The sequence below is a fragment of the Macrotis lagotis genome, chromosome 1, assembly GCF_037893015.1.
Source record: "Macrotis lagotis isolate mMagLag1 chromosome 1, bilby.v1.9.chrom.fasta, whole genome shotgun sequence".
Taxonomy (NCBI): domain Eukaryota; kingdom Metazoa; phylum Chordata; class Mammalia; order Peramelemorphia; family Peramelidae; genus Macrotis; species Macrotis lagotis.
This window is the reverse complement of record NC_133658.1, coordinates 39,881,189-39,898,714: the sequence shown is the minus strand read 5'-3', so window position 1 is coordinate 39,898,714 and position 17,526 is coordinate 39,881,189. Positions and strand designations below refer to the sequence as shown.

Sequence of the window (17,526 nt, the reverse complement as noted above, 5' to 3'; positions counted from 1 at the left end):
CCATTCTACTCAACTACAATTATGTTAATCTGTTCCCTTAAATATCATTAATTTAGGTGAAGTAATTTTATTTTCAAGATAAACTTCTGAAAGTTTTCTTGATGAAGAAAGCAAGGCTTCTTCCCAGAGTGTCTTTCTCCAGCAACCTGAAGAACTAGACACTAGAACTATTCCAGATCTCTCTCTCTCTCTCTCTCTCTCTCTCTCTCTCTCTCTCTCTCTCTCTCTCTCTCCTCTCTCCTCCTCAGCCCCTCCATTTTCACCAGCTCTGGCACTACATCTCCACTCAATGCAGACAAATAATCCATCTTTACCACTGAAGAACAGGCTTACACAATTTGAGACATTGATGCTCTCCAAATCAAAACCCAAACCTTGCTCGCAAGGAACTCAGTCTAATGGGGAGACAACATGCTAACAGTCAATCTTCAACATCCTCATGTTTAACTTTCAGGTCTTTTATCATTAGCTTTTAATTAGTTACCTCATTTTCATTCTCATGTTGGCAATGACCATGCATTGTGGCTGTGCACAGTAAAGGAAAAAAAGAGGGGGGCTCTTTTTTTCCCCTAGGTGCTTCTTTGGACTTGTTTACTTGTTTTGTCTGCAAATTATGTCTCCAAAGTTTAGTATAAATTCTTTTGTCTCTAAGCTCAAGTGTGCAAAGTCAGTGATGTGACTTATTAAGATGTTAACTCTGCCAGAATGTCTGCAGCAGTGGTTGAGTTTTAACGGATTTTTATATTTACACAAAGGAGTAAAGTATTATGCTACTATAAATTTTATGGGTTATGAAAAGTATTTTTTTTGAGATGTTACCACAAAAGGTTAGTCCTAAAGACCTGCAAGAAAAAAAATGTTGTGCATATTTGTGTACTACATTTTATGGGCTATTTCATGGTTATTGTTTTAGGAAAAATGCATATTATCAGCATGAATATGTTATAAAGAATTATTTGTAGAAAAGTGTATTTTCAGTAGTTTCCTAGAAAAAAGTTTTGGGGGATCTTGGGGACCCAATCTCCATTTCCCATGGGTACAATATAAAAACCTTCATTTTTTTGCTCCATTTTCTAGGAATATTCCCCTATAAAAGTTGAAGACTGACTATATGTACAAACAAGATACAGTACAGGATAGATTGGATCTATTTAATAGAAGACACTTTTGTTATAGGCGATTGGAAAAGGAAGATGGGGTTTCATTTGGGATCTAAAGAAAGCCTGGAAATAGAGATGGTGGAAATTCCAGGTGTGGGGGTCAGGAATGTGTTGGGTAAAGATACTCCATACATTGTCACCATTTGTACCTGTCTCCCTGAGCCCTAGCATAGGGACCCAGTTCATAGGGAAATGCTTGCTGATCTTGACTGCATTGTCAATACTGTATTTCATTACAATAAGGTGTCAATGTAAGTCACCTGCAAGAGCATAGGAGTTGGAAGACACCTGACTTTGGCATTTTCTGGCTTCACAATCTGTGATCTCATTTTCTCATCTATAAAATGGAAATAATCTCACCTTACCTCAGTTTCCTCAAACTCCAAAAGGAAAACAGCTGTTAACATTCCTAGAACCTGACTCTTCCTCCTCAATAATCTGAAAAGTGCAATGAATTGAGGTCACCAAGAACTCTGATGCTCTGGAAGAATTACAGGCTAAGGGGCAGCTAGGTGGCGCAGTGGATAGATCACCAGTCCTGGAGTCAGGAGGACCTGAGTTCAAATCCAACCTCAGGCACTTAATAATTACCTAGCTGTGTGGCCTTGGGCAAGTCACTTAACCCCATTGCCTTGCAAAAACTAAAAAACAATCAAAAAAAGAATTTGGGGCTAAGCAAGATTGTAATGAAATATCCCAGGATCCTGAACATGGGTTTTGATCTAGTGAATAAGAAAGTTCTAGAGGTACTAGTTTTCAGGAATGAAGATTTGGAAATAACTGAGTTGTTTTAAGATTCTTGTGCCAAATGTACTTTTACCAGTTTGCCGCTGAAGGGTAGAGGGTGGGAAGGAAAGGTGGTAGAAATAAATAGTAGAAATAAATACACAAGTGGATGAATGTAATTGGAAAAATAAAATATTTAAAAATTATAGATTCTTGTGTCTATCTCACCTACGATATTTCCATCTTGGTGTCATGGGCAAGTTGCTCCATCTGACCTTCAGTTTTCTCATCTGCAAAATGAGTGGGTTGGTCTAGAAAGCCTTTAGGGGTCCTCCCAGTTCAAACTCTGATATAAGATTACACTTCCATTAAGACTGGTAAAATTGGTTAAGAGATATTTTTGAATGAGAATAGGGTTGTTTCAAATGTTTTGAGGGTTTTAACAATTTTTTCCCTTCTTCTAATACTACTTCATTTTAGCAATAAAGAGTAAATTTGCGGGGCGGCTAGGTGGTGCACCCGCCCTGGAGTCAGGAGTACCTGAGTTCAAATCCGGCCTCAGACACTTAATAATTACCTAGCTGTGTGGTCTTGGGCAAGCCACTTAACCCCATTGCCTTGCAAAAACTAAAAAAAAAAAAAAGAGTAAATTTGCCAACTACATTTTTGGGAAATATTTTATTGCTCTTTAAAAATTTTTTCCAGTGATTTTTTTCCCCTACCCTCAATAGAGATCTCTTTTATAAGCATAGTTCAGCAAATCCATTTGCCACATTTTCCCTTTATATTTACACTTTATTCCAGAGGAAGATATGTCAGTAAAGAGATTGCTATAAATGCTTGCCCCAAAGGATCCAGTAATAGCCTCTATATACTCATTACCATACCCTGTTTACTCCCATAGTTTGGCACTGGGGGAGGGGGTTAGGGTCAGGGACAGAATACCCCTGGCTGATCTGGCAGCTCACCAGGGTGAGCACAAAGACAAGGTTGTCTACCAGGGGATTACCATTGTCCCCATGTCACCCCACACTCCCTCCCCCCATTTTCTTGCTTTTACCCTTATTCAGTGATGCTCATATGGCATGCTCTCCATGGCTGCATTAAGCCCGTTATGTGGCACATCATCACATGCCCATTACAGGCCCCTATTTGTGGACAGCAGCAGCACCTGGATTGCTTTGGTCCCCGAGGGAAGTCTTCATTGAAGTCTTCTCTTCATCCCAGTTTATCCCAATCAGCCTGTGAGCACTTTGGCCAACCCTCTGTGGCTATCCTGGATGGGGGCCCAAGCCCACCTGGGGCTTTTTACTCATACAAAGAAATCTATCGAATCGGCCTCCTGACATAGGGAGGCCTTTGTACAAGGTGCAGGGATATAGTAAGGGAGCAAAAGTATCTATACATAGATATAGGTGCATGTGTATGTGTGGTGTGTGTTTGTTTTTATATATATATCTATATATGTATATATATATATATCTGATTTATACAATGTTTGGCTTGTGCCAGTATTTATGACTTCCTATCCAGGAAAAAGCTTGCAATTAGTTCTATCACCATTTGCTGGAACCTCACAACTCCCTCAGTCAGTCATTGGGATATAAGATTTGGGAGATAATCTTTCCTCCCTAATAAACCTATGAAAGGTTTCCTTAGACACCAGAGCCCAGAGGACTGAATGAAGCCAAGTCCCCAAATGATTGGCAACTGAATTTCATTGATAAAAGCAAAGCCAGACTTTGGGCCCAGCACTGCTGACCTTGAGTCCGGGCTTTGCTTTGCTTTGTCAGAGGATATGACCTTTTCAGGAGATGGGAGTGGTTGAATATTGGAGATTAAAAAACTACATTAGCCCTATTTTTTAAGCCTCTTGATAATTTCTGCCAACCTTGAAAAGAGAAACACAAGGTCCAGTGGCAGGAGGATTCAGATTATCTGGAATTTCATCTCTAGATTCACTACCATATGATTGTGGACAGACCACTTTATGCTTCAGCTTCCCTTACCAAAATGAAGCTACGCCTACCACCTTAGATGTGAGAATGCAGAGATAAGAAGGAAACGGTGAGCTCCCCAAGAGGCTGGATGACCTAAGAGAGCAAGAGAGATTTAAAGGTTCCCAAGAATGAAATTCTGAAGACACAAGCAGAGGGCAGCAGAGAGCTGCCAATATAGACAAATGGGCAAAAAGTGGGATCAAAGAAGGGACAGAGCTGATGGGAGGGTCAATGAGATGGCACCAACTAATGGACTCATATTCGGTTCTGGTTGAACTTCCAAGAAGCATGGTCATGGAAGGGGCAGACAAAACTCAAGTGAGATGGTATATCTAATTCTAAGTAGTTCAAGTATAACTGGGCCAAAATGAAAGCCTGCGTATTGGCAAAAATCAGCAGATGTGGTTGAAAGTTGATTTGATAGCTTTTGAAAGTTTCTGGAAAATGGGAGAGATACTTCAAAGCCGGAGGCAGCCAATCTCCTCAGGAAGAGATAAAGACAATGCTAGTTCACATGCAGTAAGTCCTCGAGACAAGGCTTCTTATGTAATCATGTGGACAAGACCAAGAACTGTGAACTCAAGGAGATTCCAGTTGGACAGATCTAGTCTGCTGGAACAATCAGGTCAAAAGGCCAGTCAGGAATGGATTCACAGTGACATGCTCCATTATGTTAGTGCTGGGCTGTTAGTTTATTTATCTGAGATTTGGATAAAGGCAGAGAAGTGAAGCTTTTCAAATATTCAGATACCACAAAGAAAGATGGAATAGGCGATGTGTAGGATGCCAGAACCCCAAAGATCCCAAAGAAGTTAGAACAAGTGATTGAGGTTTAGTCAGAATAAACAAAGTGCTACACTTTTTTAAAAACTTGTCACCCAATGAAAAGATCACCAACAATCGGGGACTAGGCAGCATCTGGGCATTTCAATGGTATCCAAGCTCAAGAGGGCCACAGTTTAACAGATATCACTTAAAAAATCCAGTGCCCTCAGGATGGGTCTAGCCCCATCTGAATGCCCTCTGAATACCCCCTTTCTCTCCCCTGGCTGTATGTTATTTACCATCTGTTTTTAATGACATTTACTGTTACTGTGTTAAAATCTGGATTTCTCATTTTAGATAAAGCATAGATCAACATGAATAGGAGTTCAATAAGGCTGATGGGTGGAAGGGAGAACATGCCATATGAGGATTGGTCAAAGGAACTGGGGATTCTCAAGTTGGAGGAGAGGAGGAACAATTATCTTCAAATATCTGAAGTGCCTACCACATAGGAAGTGGCTAGTGAATATCTGAATAGAGATTTTATAGACTTTTAAACACACCATCCTCCTCCTTGGGTTAATTCCAAGGAAATGCTAATGAGCCCCTTGTCTTTGATTCAATATGGGATCGGACTAGACAACCTCTCAAGTCCCTCCTAATTCTAGGATTGTGATACATGCTAAGAAAGTGCCTTTGGAAGTGCATTAGATATTTTCTGTGTGACCTCGGCCATACTGTTGCCTCAGTTTCTTCATCCATAAAATGGGAAGTGGGTTAGAAAGTCTCCAAGGTCTAGTCTAACTCAAAATTGAGGATCTTAAGTTATTCTAATATATCTTTGTTAATACAATGAAGGAGTTCACCTAGATGATTTATAGTTGACAGAAATGGAAGATCATAAAGTGATGATCAGTCCTATTCACAAGGAAATCGAGATGTGTTTTTTAAAGATTCTGGGGGGTCCAGAGCTTTCATCTCAGCTCCAACTTCTATACCTTTTACACTAAAGGACAAGATTACTAAGGTCTACACCATGCTAACAGTTTTATAATTTTCAGACCCCTGTGAGACTCATTTCTGCCTCACCCCCATGAGGTGAGGGAGCCTCTATCAAGGGCCTTAACTCAGGGCATAGTTCCTCCATAAATGGCACCCCCATGGTCCAGAAGTGGCTCTCTTTTTCTTCTGATATCCCAGGTGTCTAATGGAGCCATTTATACCCATTCTTCTCATTCTCAGGGTCTTTTTTTCCTCAGGGTCACATGTTTTCTTAATGTTGTCTTTTTGTCACCTCTTGGGCAAATGTTGCTGTTCTCCTGCCCTTTGTATTATTTGGAATTCTGATTCCTTCAGGTGGTGGTGGTGGAGTTTAAAGACCTTGAGGCAAGGTCTATTTTGTTTATGACTTTATATCTCTAGTGTTTGGCTGGTGCTTGGCCCATAGTAGATGCTAGCTAGACAGAAGGAAATAGTGCCATGGCCATGTAGCATGGTCAAGAGAATATATATATACTTTGGCCTTGGCCAGCAGACAGGGATCATGGAAAACACTGAAATCATGAAATGTCAGAAGGCACAATGGAGCCCAAGGATCAGCGCTGGAATCCTGGGTGCTGCCCCTGACTATATCACTTTAGGGAAATCCCTGGATGCAAGCCTGTTTTCTCATCTGTAAAATGGGTATAATCATTTGAGTGCTCTTTCCCTCCTGAAGCTGTTGTGAGAGCCAAATGACACAATTGAAGTGCAGGTCAAGCTTAAAGCGCCAACATCATCATCATCGTCAACAACAAAGATAAAATAAATACTGACTCCAAGGTCATCTCTTTTCCAATACTGCCTCATAAATCATTAACAAGTCGAAGCTTGGGGCATGGAACGTGCACAGGTAACAATACCCAGTGAACCCAGGACCCCAGAACCTGTGCTTCCTTGGCCAGGATGCTGTTCCCGCCCCCAAGCTGGGAGCGGGCACTCCCCACAGGGTTTTTAGAAGCATCAAGACCCTTTCCAGGAGAGCCAGGTGTTGGGTGTCCCAAAGATCTGAAGCTCACTCTCCTCGGGCAGAGCCTCGTTTCTACAGTAGATGAAGCAATTGTGCTCCGTCACCCTTGGCAGCTGGTCAAGGGAGGCCACCACTGTGCCGTGCTCCTGAAGTGTATTGGGGTGGGTTGGCCTCACATGCTCAATCCTCAAAGAGCGCCGCACAGGAGTGACAATATTCACTTGGTTCTCAGGTATTCCAGGTATTCTGTAGGGGAGGGAAGACAGGGAGTCCCTTGTGCTCAGGTCTGCTGCAATGGCAGGAGTGGAGATGAAGAGGGTAGTGAAACCCCTTCATCTGCTCATGGGCCCTCTGAAGCTCCCCCCACCTCCCAGGGTGCCCTGTAAGTGGATGTGGATGGGCCTGCTCAGATATTCTTAGGTGGGTTCTGAGAATGTTCTGACAACAGGGGCTTCTGGGTTGTACAATGGACAAACTACACTTGGGATGGAGAAGGACCAGCTGCTTGTCCCAGATAGTGAGGATGGGACATGTTTTTTAAGTTGGATTTCTCTTTTCAAAGGCCATAGGTAAGGAAAGAACAACTTCAATGAGAAAGGAGCTATCCTGCACTCACGTTTTGGAAACCTTTCCCCCTAAATTAGTCTGGATACCACCTTAAACTCTCTTAAAGGTCAATGACTGTCGTACACTTGGTCTCAAACTAATACTGAGCTTCTAGACTATGCCTCCCACCCTCCCAATTGAGCTGCCCCCATACATTCTCCTTTTTCTTCTCCTGTGCCCAACCTCTATCTAGGGCCTGATTCCCTAGCTCCATCCTCACTTTATCTCAGGGGCAGCTGGAAGCAGGGGATGAAATGTCAGTGGGACAACTGAGACCCCTCTTCTACTTGGAGGTTTAACTATCATTCCCTTGATGCAAGGCCAGGCTGAAAGGCAACAGATGAAGGAGAAAGGAGGGAAGCCGGTCTTCACTTCCCTTCCTGATCCTTGGCTTTACCTTACTTTCCTTCTCATACTGTCCAAGCTCCTGCCTGGTTCTCTATACACCCACTTCTCACCTTTTCCTTTAAATCCTGGAGCCCTGGGGTGTCCCACCTCAGACCCTACCCTCATTGACTTGGAGCTAGTAGGACTTTGTAGGGGGAGGGTATTTCTGGTTTTCCCTGTCACTATAAACATATTTTCTCAAAGAAACCTTATACAAAGTGTTTAAGTTCTGATCTATGTGAATATAGAATTTTGTCTCAGAAGCATGATGGATTAAAGAGGCTTTTGAGGGCTGGCCTAATAGCCTAAACATCATCTGTAACAATGGCTTCTAAGAATCACATTATAATTCTATAACAATAATAACTATTACAAATAATGGTCACCCCCAAGTGAACCAGGAGCTGATTCTACAAACCGCGCAGTTTCCATGACCCTCATAATCTGACCTTCTCTAGCAGTAAGGACAGGATCAGAGAAATCCTCACCTCTGCCACAATTGTGACATCTGGGAAAAAGGAGGGGGGGACAGGGGCACACTGAAGTAGGGTTGTCCTTACCTTGACATGGGGGTGATCTGCAGCTTGATACATGGCAATAAACAAAGGTCTTCACCCTTCCTGGCTATTTGAGGAGTGGCTCCAAATTGTACTGTCTCTCTGGGAAGGAGAAAATAGGCTTCTTTGGCCATCTCCTCCCTTGCCATCTCCTCCCTTGCCGTCTGCTCCCTTGCCGTCTCCTCCTCTTTTTCTGTCTCCTCTTCTTCCGTTTCCTCCTCTGCCATCTCTTCCTTTGCCACCTCTTCCACAGATGTATTAGTTTCAGTGGTAATTCCTAGGTGTGCAAGACCAAGAAGAAAGACAGAGTTCAAGAATAGTTTAAGCACAAAAAACCCCCAAAATCAAAAGGCAGTGAACAAATGCAGTTCTATGTGCATTAGATACCAAAATAGGAAATTCATAATGGTTGAATTAAATTGTTGTCTAAATCCATAATGGGAGTCCATTGCTTTGCTAAACTGGTCCTTCAAGAAAGCTTAGTTTTCTCCTAACTTCTAAATGGAGGTTCTTAACCTGAGGTCCATGAAAAATAATTCAATATAATTAACTTCCTTTGTAATCCAGCATTTTCTGTTTTATGCATTTAAAAACATTATTGTGAGTAGGGATCCGTGGTCTTCACCTTTTGGCAAACTGCCAAAAGGGATGAGGACACACAAACAGGTTAACTGGAGACCCTAAAAGAATTCAGTTTCCCCGGCCAGCCTGGCCCACTTCATCCACTTCATCCTCTGACTGGCCTTCCTGGCCCCCCAACAGCTCCTTGCTGGACAGCTCCCTGGCCACTCAACCTGTGCCTCAACTAGTTCTCCTCAGTGTTCACTGATCTGCTCCCTTGACCCACCTGATCAGTGTCCAAAACACAGAACATAGGTAGAGACTTTGAACTCAAGGTCCCTGATACAAAAATACAAATTTTGCTATTATCATTTTCACAGAATGGATAGTGCTGAGAAAAGAGAAAGGAGAATGATAGGAATCACTAAGTGGTTTAGTGAGCCTGGGAAGGGAAAGGAAGAGAAAATGAGCCAATGAAGAAGGGAGTGGAGGAGAGAAGAAGAAAGGGAGGAGAGTTTAGAGATCATCTTCCTTCTTTTGTTCCAAAAAGGAGATATTTAGTATGCTTCCTGCTCAACCCTGTCTGAGCTGGGACCCTGCTCTCACTCTCACAGGGTCTCTATTCACAGAGACTTTGCCTCTGCCCCATCTAATAGATCCTTTCCTTGGACAGCTGGGAAAATTCACTTCTTGTGAAGGAGTCAAGAATTTACAGTCGGGAGGCAGATAAACCGGACATCTGTTTCCAAAGCAAACACGCTGAACGAGGAGCCAGAAGAGTACAACTTTCTTTTTTCATTGTACTCTATGAAATGTGACCCTTGGACCAGAAGACCAGTTGAAGGCAGGAGAGGGCAGGAGAGAGCATCGGTTTCAAAGACCAAAAGACCTGGGTCCGGTCCCACCCTTGCCAGCTGATGACTAACTCTGGGCAAGGCCACAGAACCCTCCATATTGGAGGGGATGCTGATAGACATTGGCATGGTTGAGTTCCCAAGAGTCCCCTGCCCCTGGGGTGTTCCTCGGACTGAAGCGATATCTGACACTGATGCAAATGGAGTCAATGTTTCTGCCCTGGATAAGAGCACAGGGAGAGTGGAATCATCATCACCACTGATAAAGGCCAGCTGAGTAAAGGCAGGGCGCCTATGATCTGGGGGGCTGAAGGGGAGATGCTGAGAGACAAGGCAGCTCCCAAGAACTGGGAATATTAGTGGCAATATTAGTGAGGCTCTTTGGCAAATGTAATGAAATAATCAAGGTTGTTAGAAACACCTCTGAGGAGGAAGCATCAGGGTCTGGGCAGAAAAAACTAGACCATGGCTACTAAATTGCACCAGAGGGTAGGGGCAAAGGGCACCTGGAGAGAGGCAGACTGGGGCTCCTGGGTGTGGGGTGGTGCAGCAGCCCTGTCTGGAGGGGTCGACTGGACATAGCAGAGGCAGAGACAGGAGCTCCGATTCAGGGGCTCCCTCAATGCCTCTTCTATAGACTGGAGGCTCAGGGAGCTGTCTGTCACTCTGAGATGCCACTGACTTGCCCAGGGTTCCCCACAGACACCGTGTTTCTCAGATGGGTCTTGAACTCAGACCCTCCTGCTCCATGGTCATGAGGCCTCACTGATATCTCACAGGGAAAGGGGACAGAAACATCTCACACAGCATTACCTTCTATTGTCCTCTTGGCAGTTTTGAGAATGTTGAGGACGACTTCCCGCAACTCTTGTATTGGCTGTGGGGAAGGAACACACACACGGGCACACACAAACAATATCAGACAGGAATTGAATGGACTAGAGAGACAGTCCTGGGAATCAAATGATCTCTGCAGCAAATAAACAAACATACACATAGAGATGATGTGTTCTCACACATGTATTTTCACATGTCTATTACTATATCCAGAACAACAAAAAAATCCCACTTCCCTTCTTGCACGGGAATAATGAAGGAATAAATAGGAACCACCAGGTATACCCAAGACTCTGGAGTGATGTTCTCTCCAGAGGACACACTACCCTTTCTGGGCATTAGAAGTGGAGTTCTCACAGGGAGGTGGCTTCAGAAGTAGAATCTGAAGCTGGCTCTTCTGACTTCAGAGCCAACCCTTCATCCCCTCATTCCCATCACAGGGCAACAGGCCCCGAGGGGTGACTTGACCTGTCACCTAACCTCTGTCCTTATTGGATGCCAATTCCTTGGACAGGAGTGTAACATGATTTTTGTGGGAAACTGTATAACTGGGACTTGGGATGCAGGGTCTCAGTCTGCAGATTTAGCCTACTGTCCCAAAGGAAGATGCATCAACCATCTTGTGAATGGTCATTAAAGGCAAACAACCTTTTCTATCTCTGCATAAAAATTGCTTTTCAAGATTCTCAAAATTTCAATGGTTTCTCCTAATGGAGTCATTTCATGCTGCAGCTCTTAACTGTTCCTTTAGTCATGGTGGTTGATGTGTTTCTAAGTTCCCTCAAGTCCTCCTAGGCCAGTCCTGTATACCAGCTCTGGACAGCTGACCAAAGGGGAAGGATTTGGGGAATTTGTTGAGCAAAGGGCAGCCTAGCCAGAGTTGGAGTGTTTAATCTTCAGGTAATGGAATTTCAAAGACTATCCATAATGAAGAGGGGCAAGGATTTTTGGCTGAGGAAGTCATTATGGCTTCATGTATTAGTCTGTCTTTTATGGAACATGTTCTTTGAAGAGGTTTTTCCATATGGTACAATAGAAAGAACACAGGTTTTACAGTCAGAAAGATCTGAGTTCAAATCCCATCTGTAGGACAAATTGTATGAACCTGAGCAAGTCACTTAGTCTCGGTTTGCTTTAGTTTACTTCTCTATAAAATAAAAGGGTTGGAATAAATGTCCTCCAAGGTCCCTCCTTCCAACCCATGAGACTGTGAGATAGATTCCATTTTGCTCATTTTTATTATTTAATAATATTTTTTATATATATGTAATATTTAAATTTTATTTAATTCAAGATTATAATGTATAATTTTATATTTAAATATTTAAAATAGTCAATATTTAAATACATAATACTTGCAATTTAAATATTTATTTACAATATTAAAATAACACACATATTTAATACTTAAAATTATTTGTCATATTTAATTATTTTAAAATATATTAATAATATTTAAACACAATATTTCAAAATTTTATTTAAATATTTTTAAAATATTTATAATATTTAATATTTGTCATAACATCATGATAATTATTTATATGAAATTTAAATATACATATATATTTAATGTTTAAAAAACAAACCAAAAATACCTTTTCAGCAAAATTGTGAAGTCATAGTCTGACTCCACACAAATGCTGAACTGTGATATAAACATGTTTAATAAACATTACGCCAGATTGTGAGATATGACAAGTCACTTAAAATGTACAATATAGGGGACCTGATGAGGGTCCAGAGGGAGAGCACTCACCTGAGCCCCACAGCGAACAGCAGCTTCGTAGAGCTCTATTACCTCCGAACTGTCTTTATTTGCCAAGAGCTTGGCTTTGCAGATCCAGAATGCAGCAAACTTTTCAGCCTCCGGAAAATCGGAGAGGATTGACAGGATCTCATCAGACTTTGCACCCTGGGGGGGACACACAAATTTAAAACAATGCCAACTCTAGTAGTGATGGGATCACACAAGCAACTGCAACTACTTGCGAATGACAGGCAAAGTCATATTGCTCTCATTTCTGGATGGACTCCTTGCTCCCCACCTCTCCCCACACGGACATGGCAAGGTTCTGATGAAGACTTCCTAGTTCTTGGTAATCGTTGCTCCCTTTTCTACTTGTCCATTATTATTATTGTTTTTTGGCAAGGCAATTACCCAGCTAGGAAATGTCTGAGGCTGGATTTGATCTCAAGTTCTCCAGGCTTCGGGGCCAGTGCCACCTAGCTGACCCCATTAATTTTTTTTTGTTGTTGGTGACAATGGCATTAAATGACTTGCCCAAAGTGTCAAAGCTAGTTAAGTATTAAGTGTCTGAGGTTGGATTTGAACTTGGGTTCTCCTGACTCCAGGACTGGTGCTCTATCCACTTCATCTAATTTCCCCCATGAACTATTCTTTAATATGATATTCCAGAATGTTGGCAAGAATTGAAGTCAGTTCATTGACCTATAGTTTAGACTCCATTCTTTCCTCTCCTCTAAAGACTACCTATTCTTCCTTTTCTAGCTGTCTGTTAGCTCTCTCCTTATGGGTAATGGTTTTTTTTTTTTACATTTTTATTTTATTTTTTAAAAACATTTATTTACACACTACTAAAAATAGTCTTATTGACAAAGTAAACAATTCTCCCTCCTCCCACAAAGAGAGGGAAATTCTGCAAAAAATAAAGTGAGAAAAAGAAAAAAACACTTCTTCAGTCTGTGTTCAGATAATATTGGTTCTGTCACTGGGATGGAATGCATTCTTTATCATAAATCCATCAGAGAAGTTGCCACAATATTTCTACCCACAGTTGCTTTCGAGAACTATTGATAACTCCATCCATTCATTCTATTCTCTCTTGCCTTTCACTTTGTTCCTCTCCTCAAAAGTGTGTTGTGACACAGAGAAGCACTGGCCCTGGGGCCAGGAGGACCTGAGCCCAAATCTGGTCCAACAATGGACAGTTCTGCTACCCTGGACAAGCCACCCACTCCACTGCCCTGCAAAAGATATGTGCCTAACTACTCTCTCCCTACCTCTTTCACCTACTCCCATCCTCCCCTTCCCCCTTTCTCCCAACCCTTTCCTCTCGTTTTTCTCTAGGTTAAGATAGATTTCTATACTCTATTGAGTGTCTATGTTGCTTCCTCTCTGAACCACTTCTGATGAGAATGAAGGCTCACTCATTTCCCCTCACCTTCCCCACTTCTACTCCATGGCAAAAGCTTTTTCTTGAAATATCTTACCCCTTCTACCTCTCCTGTCCCTTTCTCCATCTTTATAATCTATCTTCATATTCAGCTCTCTCCTGAGCCTTATCTAGATATGCTCCTTCTGACTAGTCTAATAGATGAGAATGTTCATGAGTTATCAGTATTATTTTCCCATGGAGGATTACAAGCAGTTGACCTGTGCTTGGATCTGTGGACGACCACAAGCCCTTCCTTCTGCCCTGGGGCTGTGAGGAGGGTCCCTGCTTCTAGGCAACGGGGGCCCCAGGACTGTGACCAGGGTGTCCTGCCCCAGGGACAGAGGAAAGACCTCAGCAGTCTCCCCCCTGCCCCCTTCCTGCATGTGGGTTGAGCTTCGGCTGCCGGTGGCTCCCCTCTTTCCGGGGCTGGCTCTGTGCTCAGTCTGGCATTGCTTTCCCAGTTGTCTTTGGTGAACTCTGGGTTGGGAGGTCTGGAAGCCACTCCCACTGCCATGAGCTCTGGTGCCCTCGGGGCCCAGGTGCAGGAACTGTTCCTGGAAGGCTGGAGCTGGTTGTGCCACCTGGCTGCTTTTTCCAACCCCAGTCCGGGTTGACTAGACCCTTCCTGCAGCTCTACCTACTTGTCTTGGGCTGGGGAGTTGTTTCGCTTGGTCTTTCTATAGGTTTTTGCCCCTCTAGAAATTGGACAGAGTCATAATTTTACTGTATTTGGAGGTTTTTGGGGAAGAGTTTCTGGGAATTCCTGCTTTCATACTGTCATCTTCTTATAATGGTTTAAAAAACTCACCAAAATAATCCCAACCAACCTTATTTTTGTTGATGCTTTAAAATTTTTTGATACCCTTTGTCTTTATATTATCTTAATTTCTGAATACATCCCTTCCTAGTCAGCAACCCACTTTTTTGTAAAGAAGATAAAAAAACAGAGAATATAAAGTCAGCTGAGCACAACTAAGGAAGCACATATTGATGAAGTCTGATGATGTGTTGCATTCTGCCCCCCCTCTTCCTTCTGATGACCTGTCCCCTTGGGAGGCCAGGAAGGCTGTCAGCTGGCTCTCTGTCTCCTTATTCATCTTGGATATTGTTAACTGTGCATTAGCTATTTGAGTTCTGTCTTTAATATTCCAAAGAGCCTTTCCTTTGGTGGAACAACCAGAAGCAAAGCTCAAGTGACTCTCTCTGGTTGTCGTCATCATCATCATCATCATCAAGGGAGCACTAGCTCCCTCTCTGCTCTAACGCTCCCTTCCTCTAAGCTGAGTTGGTTGGAGTGGAGACCTTGCTTTTCTCACCAGCATCTCCACCCTGTTCAGAGTGGGGCCATGCTCCCATAGTCACTACTACCTACCCTGGTGCCATCTTTAGCACACCCCTTTAAAAACCAACTCAGCTGGTCACGTGGCTGTCTGAGCATCCATGCCAGTCTTTTGGAACCCTCCCCCTCTCCACTTTGAGCTCTTCCTTAGAATTACTTCCTTTGAGTCTTCAGAGCTTTCTCTTTCTCCTTGGGACCTCTTTCTCTGAACCTGGTGAAGATTGCTTTCCCCAGATCTTGGATTCTTGTCAAGACTACTTCATCACACAAAACAAGACCAGGGTAGAAACAGGAAAGGGGGGTTCTCAAGTTGGACTTAAAGGATGGGCAAAGTGGGGAGAAGTGAAATTCTGGACCGAGCCCAAGGATCCCGCTTGGGTGACCCTGGACAAGTCACTGCAGCTCTCTGCCTCAGTTAAAGCAGGGGGTCAGAAGAGATCCCACTTAGAGGGGGGAGCACACCTTTCAGGTGAGCAGTAGCAAGGGCCTGTAGCAATGCTGGAGGAAAGGTGAGAGGGATGGATACAAGATGGGTCACCACTTCCATAGTGATAGTCCATGAGATGAAAGACAAGGGAAATAATTTAGAAAGAGAGAGATGTTTTCTAGACAGCCCTTGCCTAGCAAGGTGGCTGAAATTTAGTCTGACAAAAGGAGGATTAAGTTAATTTTTTTAATTTGCTTTTTTTGGGCAAGGCAATGGGGTTAAGTGACTTGCCCAAGGTCATACATCTAGGCAATTATGAAGTGTCTGAGGCTGAATTTGAACTCAGGTCCTCCCGACTCCATAGCTGGTGCTCTATCCACTCCTAAATTTGCTGCTGGTCTCATCATGGTGTGGACCATCAGCCATGGTCAGTACCCAAAGGATATACTGTGGGCCCATAGTCACAGAATCATAGGATTGTAGATGTACAGTTGGCAGAGACACTGAATCCAAATGCCTCATGTTATAAATGAGGAAACTGAGGTATAGAAGGGTTCAGCCACCTGCCCAGGAACATACAAGCTTGTGGCTCAATTCTGTGTGGATTCTTCCTTTAGAGGAAGTTAGTGGAATGGTGCTTATCATCATGGGTGGGTTCAGAATTGGTGGGATTTGACATCAGTTTGGAAGGAGGTGGCTCAAGCATCTGGTCTTGACCCTGTGTTATTCATGGTTTCATTAATAAACGTAGAGAAAGGCATTGTTAGAAGACCTATCAAATTTACAGATGTACTTAGGGACAGTGAACATGCTGGATGATAGACCTAGGACTTAGAAATATTACAATAGGCAAGAAAACTGAGCTGACTCTAATAGCCTGAAATCTAATAGAAATATGTGTTGTCTTATCTATGGGTTCCACAAATCAATTGTCAAAGTCCCCAATGAGGGAAGCCTAAGCAGAAGGCACTTCATTTGAATGACTTGGGGATACAGGTAAACAGAACAAAGTGGCCTTGCCCAGCCCTTGGGAGTTTATGTGCTAATAGTTACAGAGATGTTTGGTCATAGGGGTGCCAGTGAGGGTGGGGGAGGAACACAGTGGGGGAAAGGGGGTCTTCTCTCAGGAAGGCTGGTTGACATACCATTGCAAGAAATAACAGTATTGACTCAATGACTATTCTTGGTGCTAGAGATTCGGGGTGGGGGGGCTCCCTGAGTGAGATAAAAAGATGGCCAGGAGGTAGCATGGGGAGCCTGGGCTCAGTTTAGACCTGAAAAAGAGTTTGGGGGCTAAGAACAGACCAGGCAGATAGAAAAGCAATTAAATCTAACTAGGAGGTCTGGATAGAAAGAGTCAATTATTCTGTTGCAGCTAGGTAGTATTTGGGCCCAGAGTCAGGAGGACTTGAAGTTCAAATCCGACCTTAGACATTCTACACATTCTATCTGACCCTGGGCAAGTGACTTCATTCCAATTTCAGCGCAAGCCTCCAGAGGCAGGCAGCTAGCCCTGAGAAGGGTTTAGTTCAGACAGGACTCAAAGGACAGAGAGGCACTGAGAGAGAGAGAGAGAGAGAGAGAGAGATTTAGCCTGATTTTGCTGTTGGAAAGGGGCCAAGAGAGGCCCATTGAGAACGGCTCTAAGGATGAGGACTGTGGCAGAAGGGACATCATCCAGGCCAGGGGCCCATCCTCGGCACACCTGCTGAGGTTGCCCCACTCTGGCGCCAGGGATGGGATCCTTGATCACCTGGGAACTAGGCTGGAGGGCCTTTGAGGACACATCTATGCCTGTTCTGATCACGTTCAGTATGAGGTCTACTGATTCTCTGGCAGAGCAGCTCAGGGAGCATGCTCGATACTGAGGCCAGATTAACCTGCATCGGGTCCCTCCTCCAACCTGCATCTCAGCCTCACAAAAAGCAAGGTCCTTTCTGACTTTGCCCCCATGCTGCCCCTCCATGGGAAGCTCTGGTCACCCCCAATCCTCTCCCTGCAGCTCAAGCCACAGCCACAAAGGCCTTTTCCTCATCTCATCCTAAACCAAGTTCTTCTGAGGCAGCCCCCCTGTTCTCAAGTGAGTTAATGCCATTTCAGGCCCTTTTCTACTCTTTTCT

The 17,526-nt window shown here is 43.5% G+C and overlaps 1 protein-coding gene across 2 annotated transcripts in view; it reads right to left on the bottom strand.

The window, feature by feature from the left end:
• Window positions 1-255: 255 nt before the first annotated feature.
• CKAP2L (cytoskeleton associated protein 2 like) overlaps window positions 256-17,526 on the bottom strand; it is a 33,573-nt gene continuing 16,302 nt past the window's right edge. The window contains exons 6-9 of one of the 2 annotated variants that reach the window (XM_074198342.1): window positions 12,221-12,376; window positions 10,438-10,501; window positions 8,213-8,486; window positions 256-2,176 (exon numbers count right to left, since the gene is read on the bottom strand). In XM_074198342.1, the coding sequence (XP_074054443.1) occupies window positions 2,173-2,176; window positions 8,213-8,486; window positions 10,438-10,501; window positions 12,221-12,376 (498 nt within the window). In that variant the 3' untranslated portion in view covers window positions 256-2,172. Of the gene's footprint in view, window positions 2,177-6,473; window positions 6,906-8,212; window positions 8,487-10,437; window positions 10,502-12,220; window positions 12,377-17,526 lie in introns of those variants that run through there. The other variant, XM_074198331.1, reaches the window with a different exon arrangement.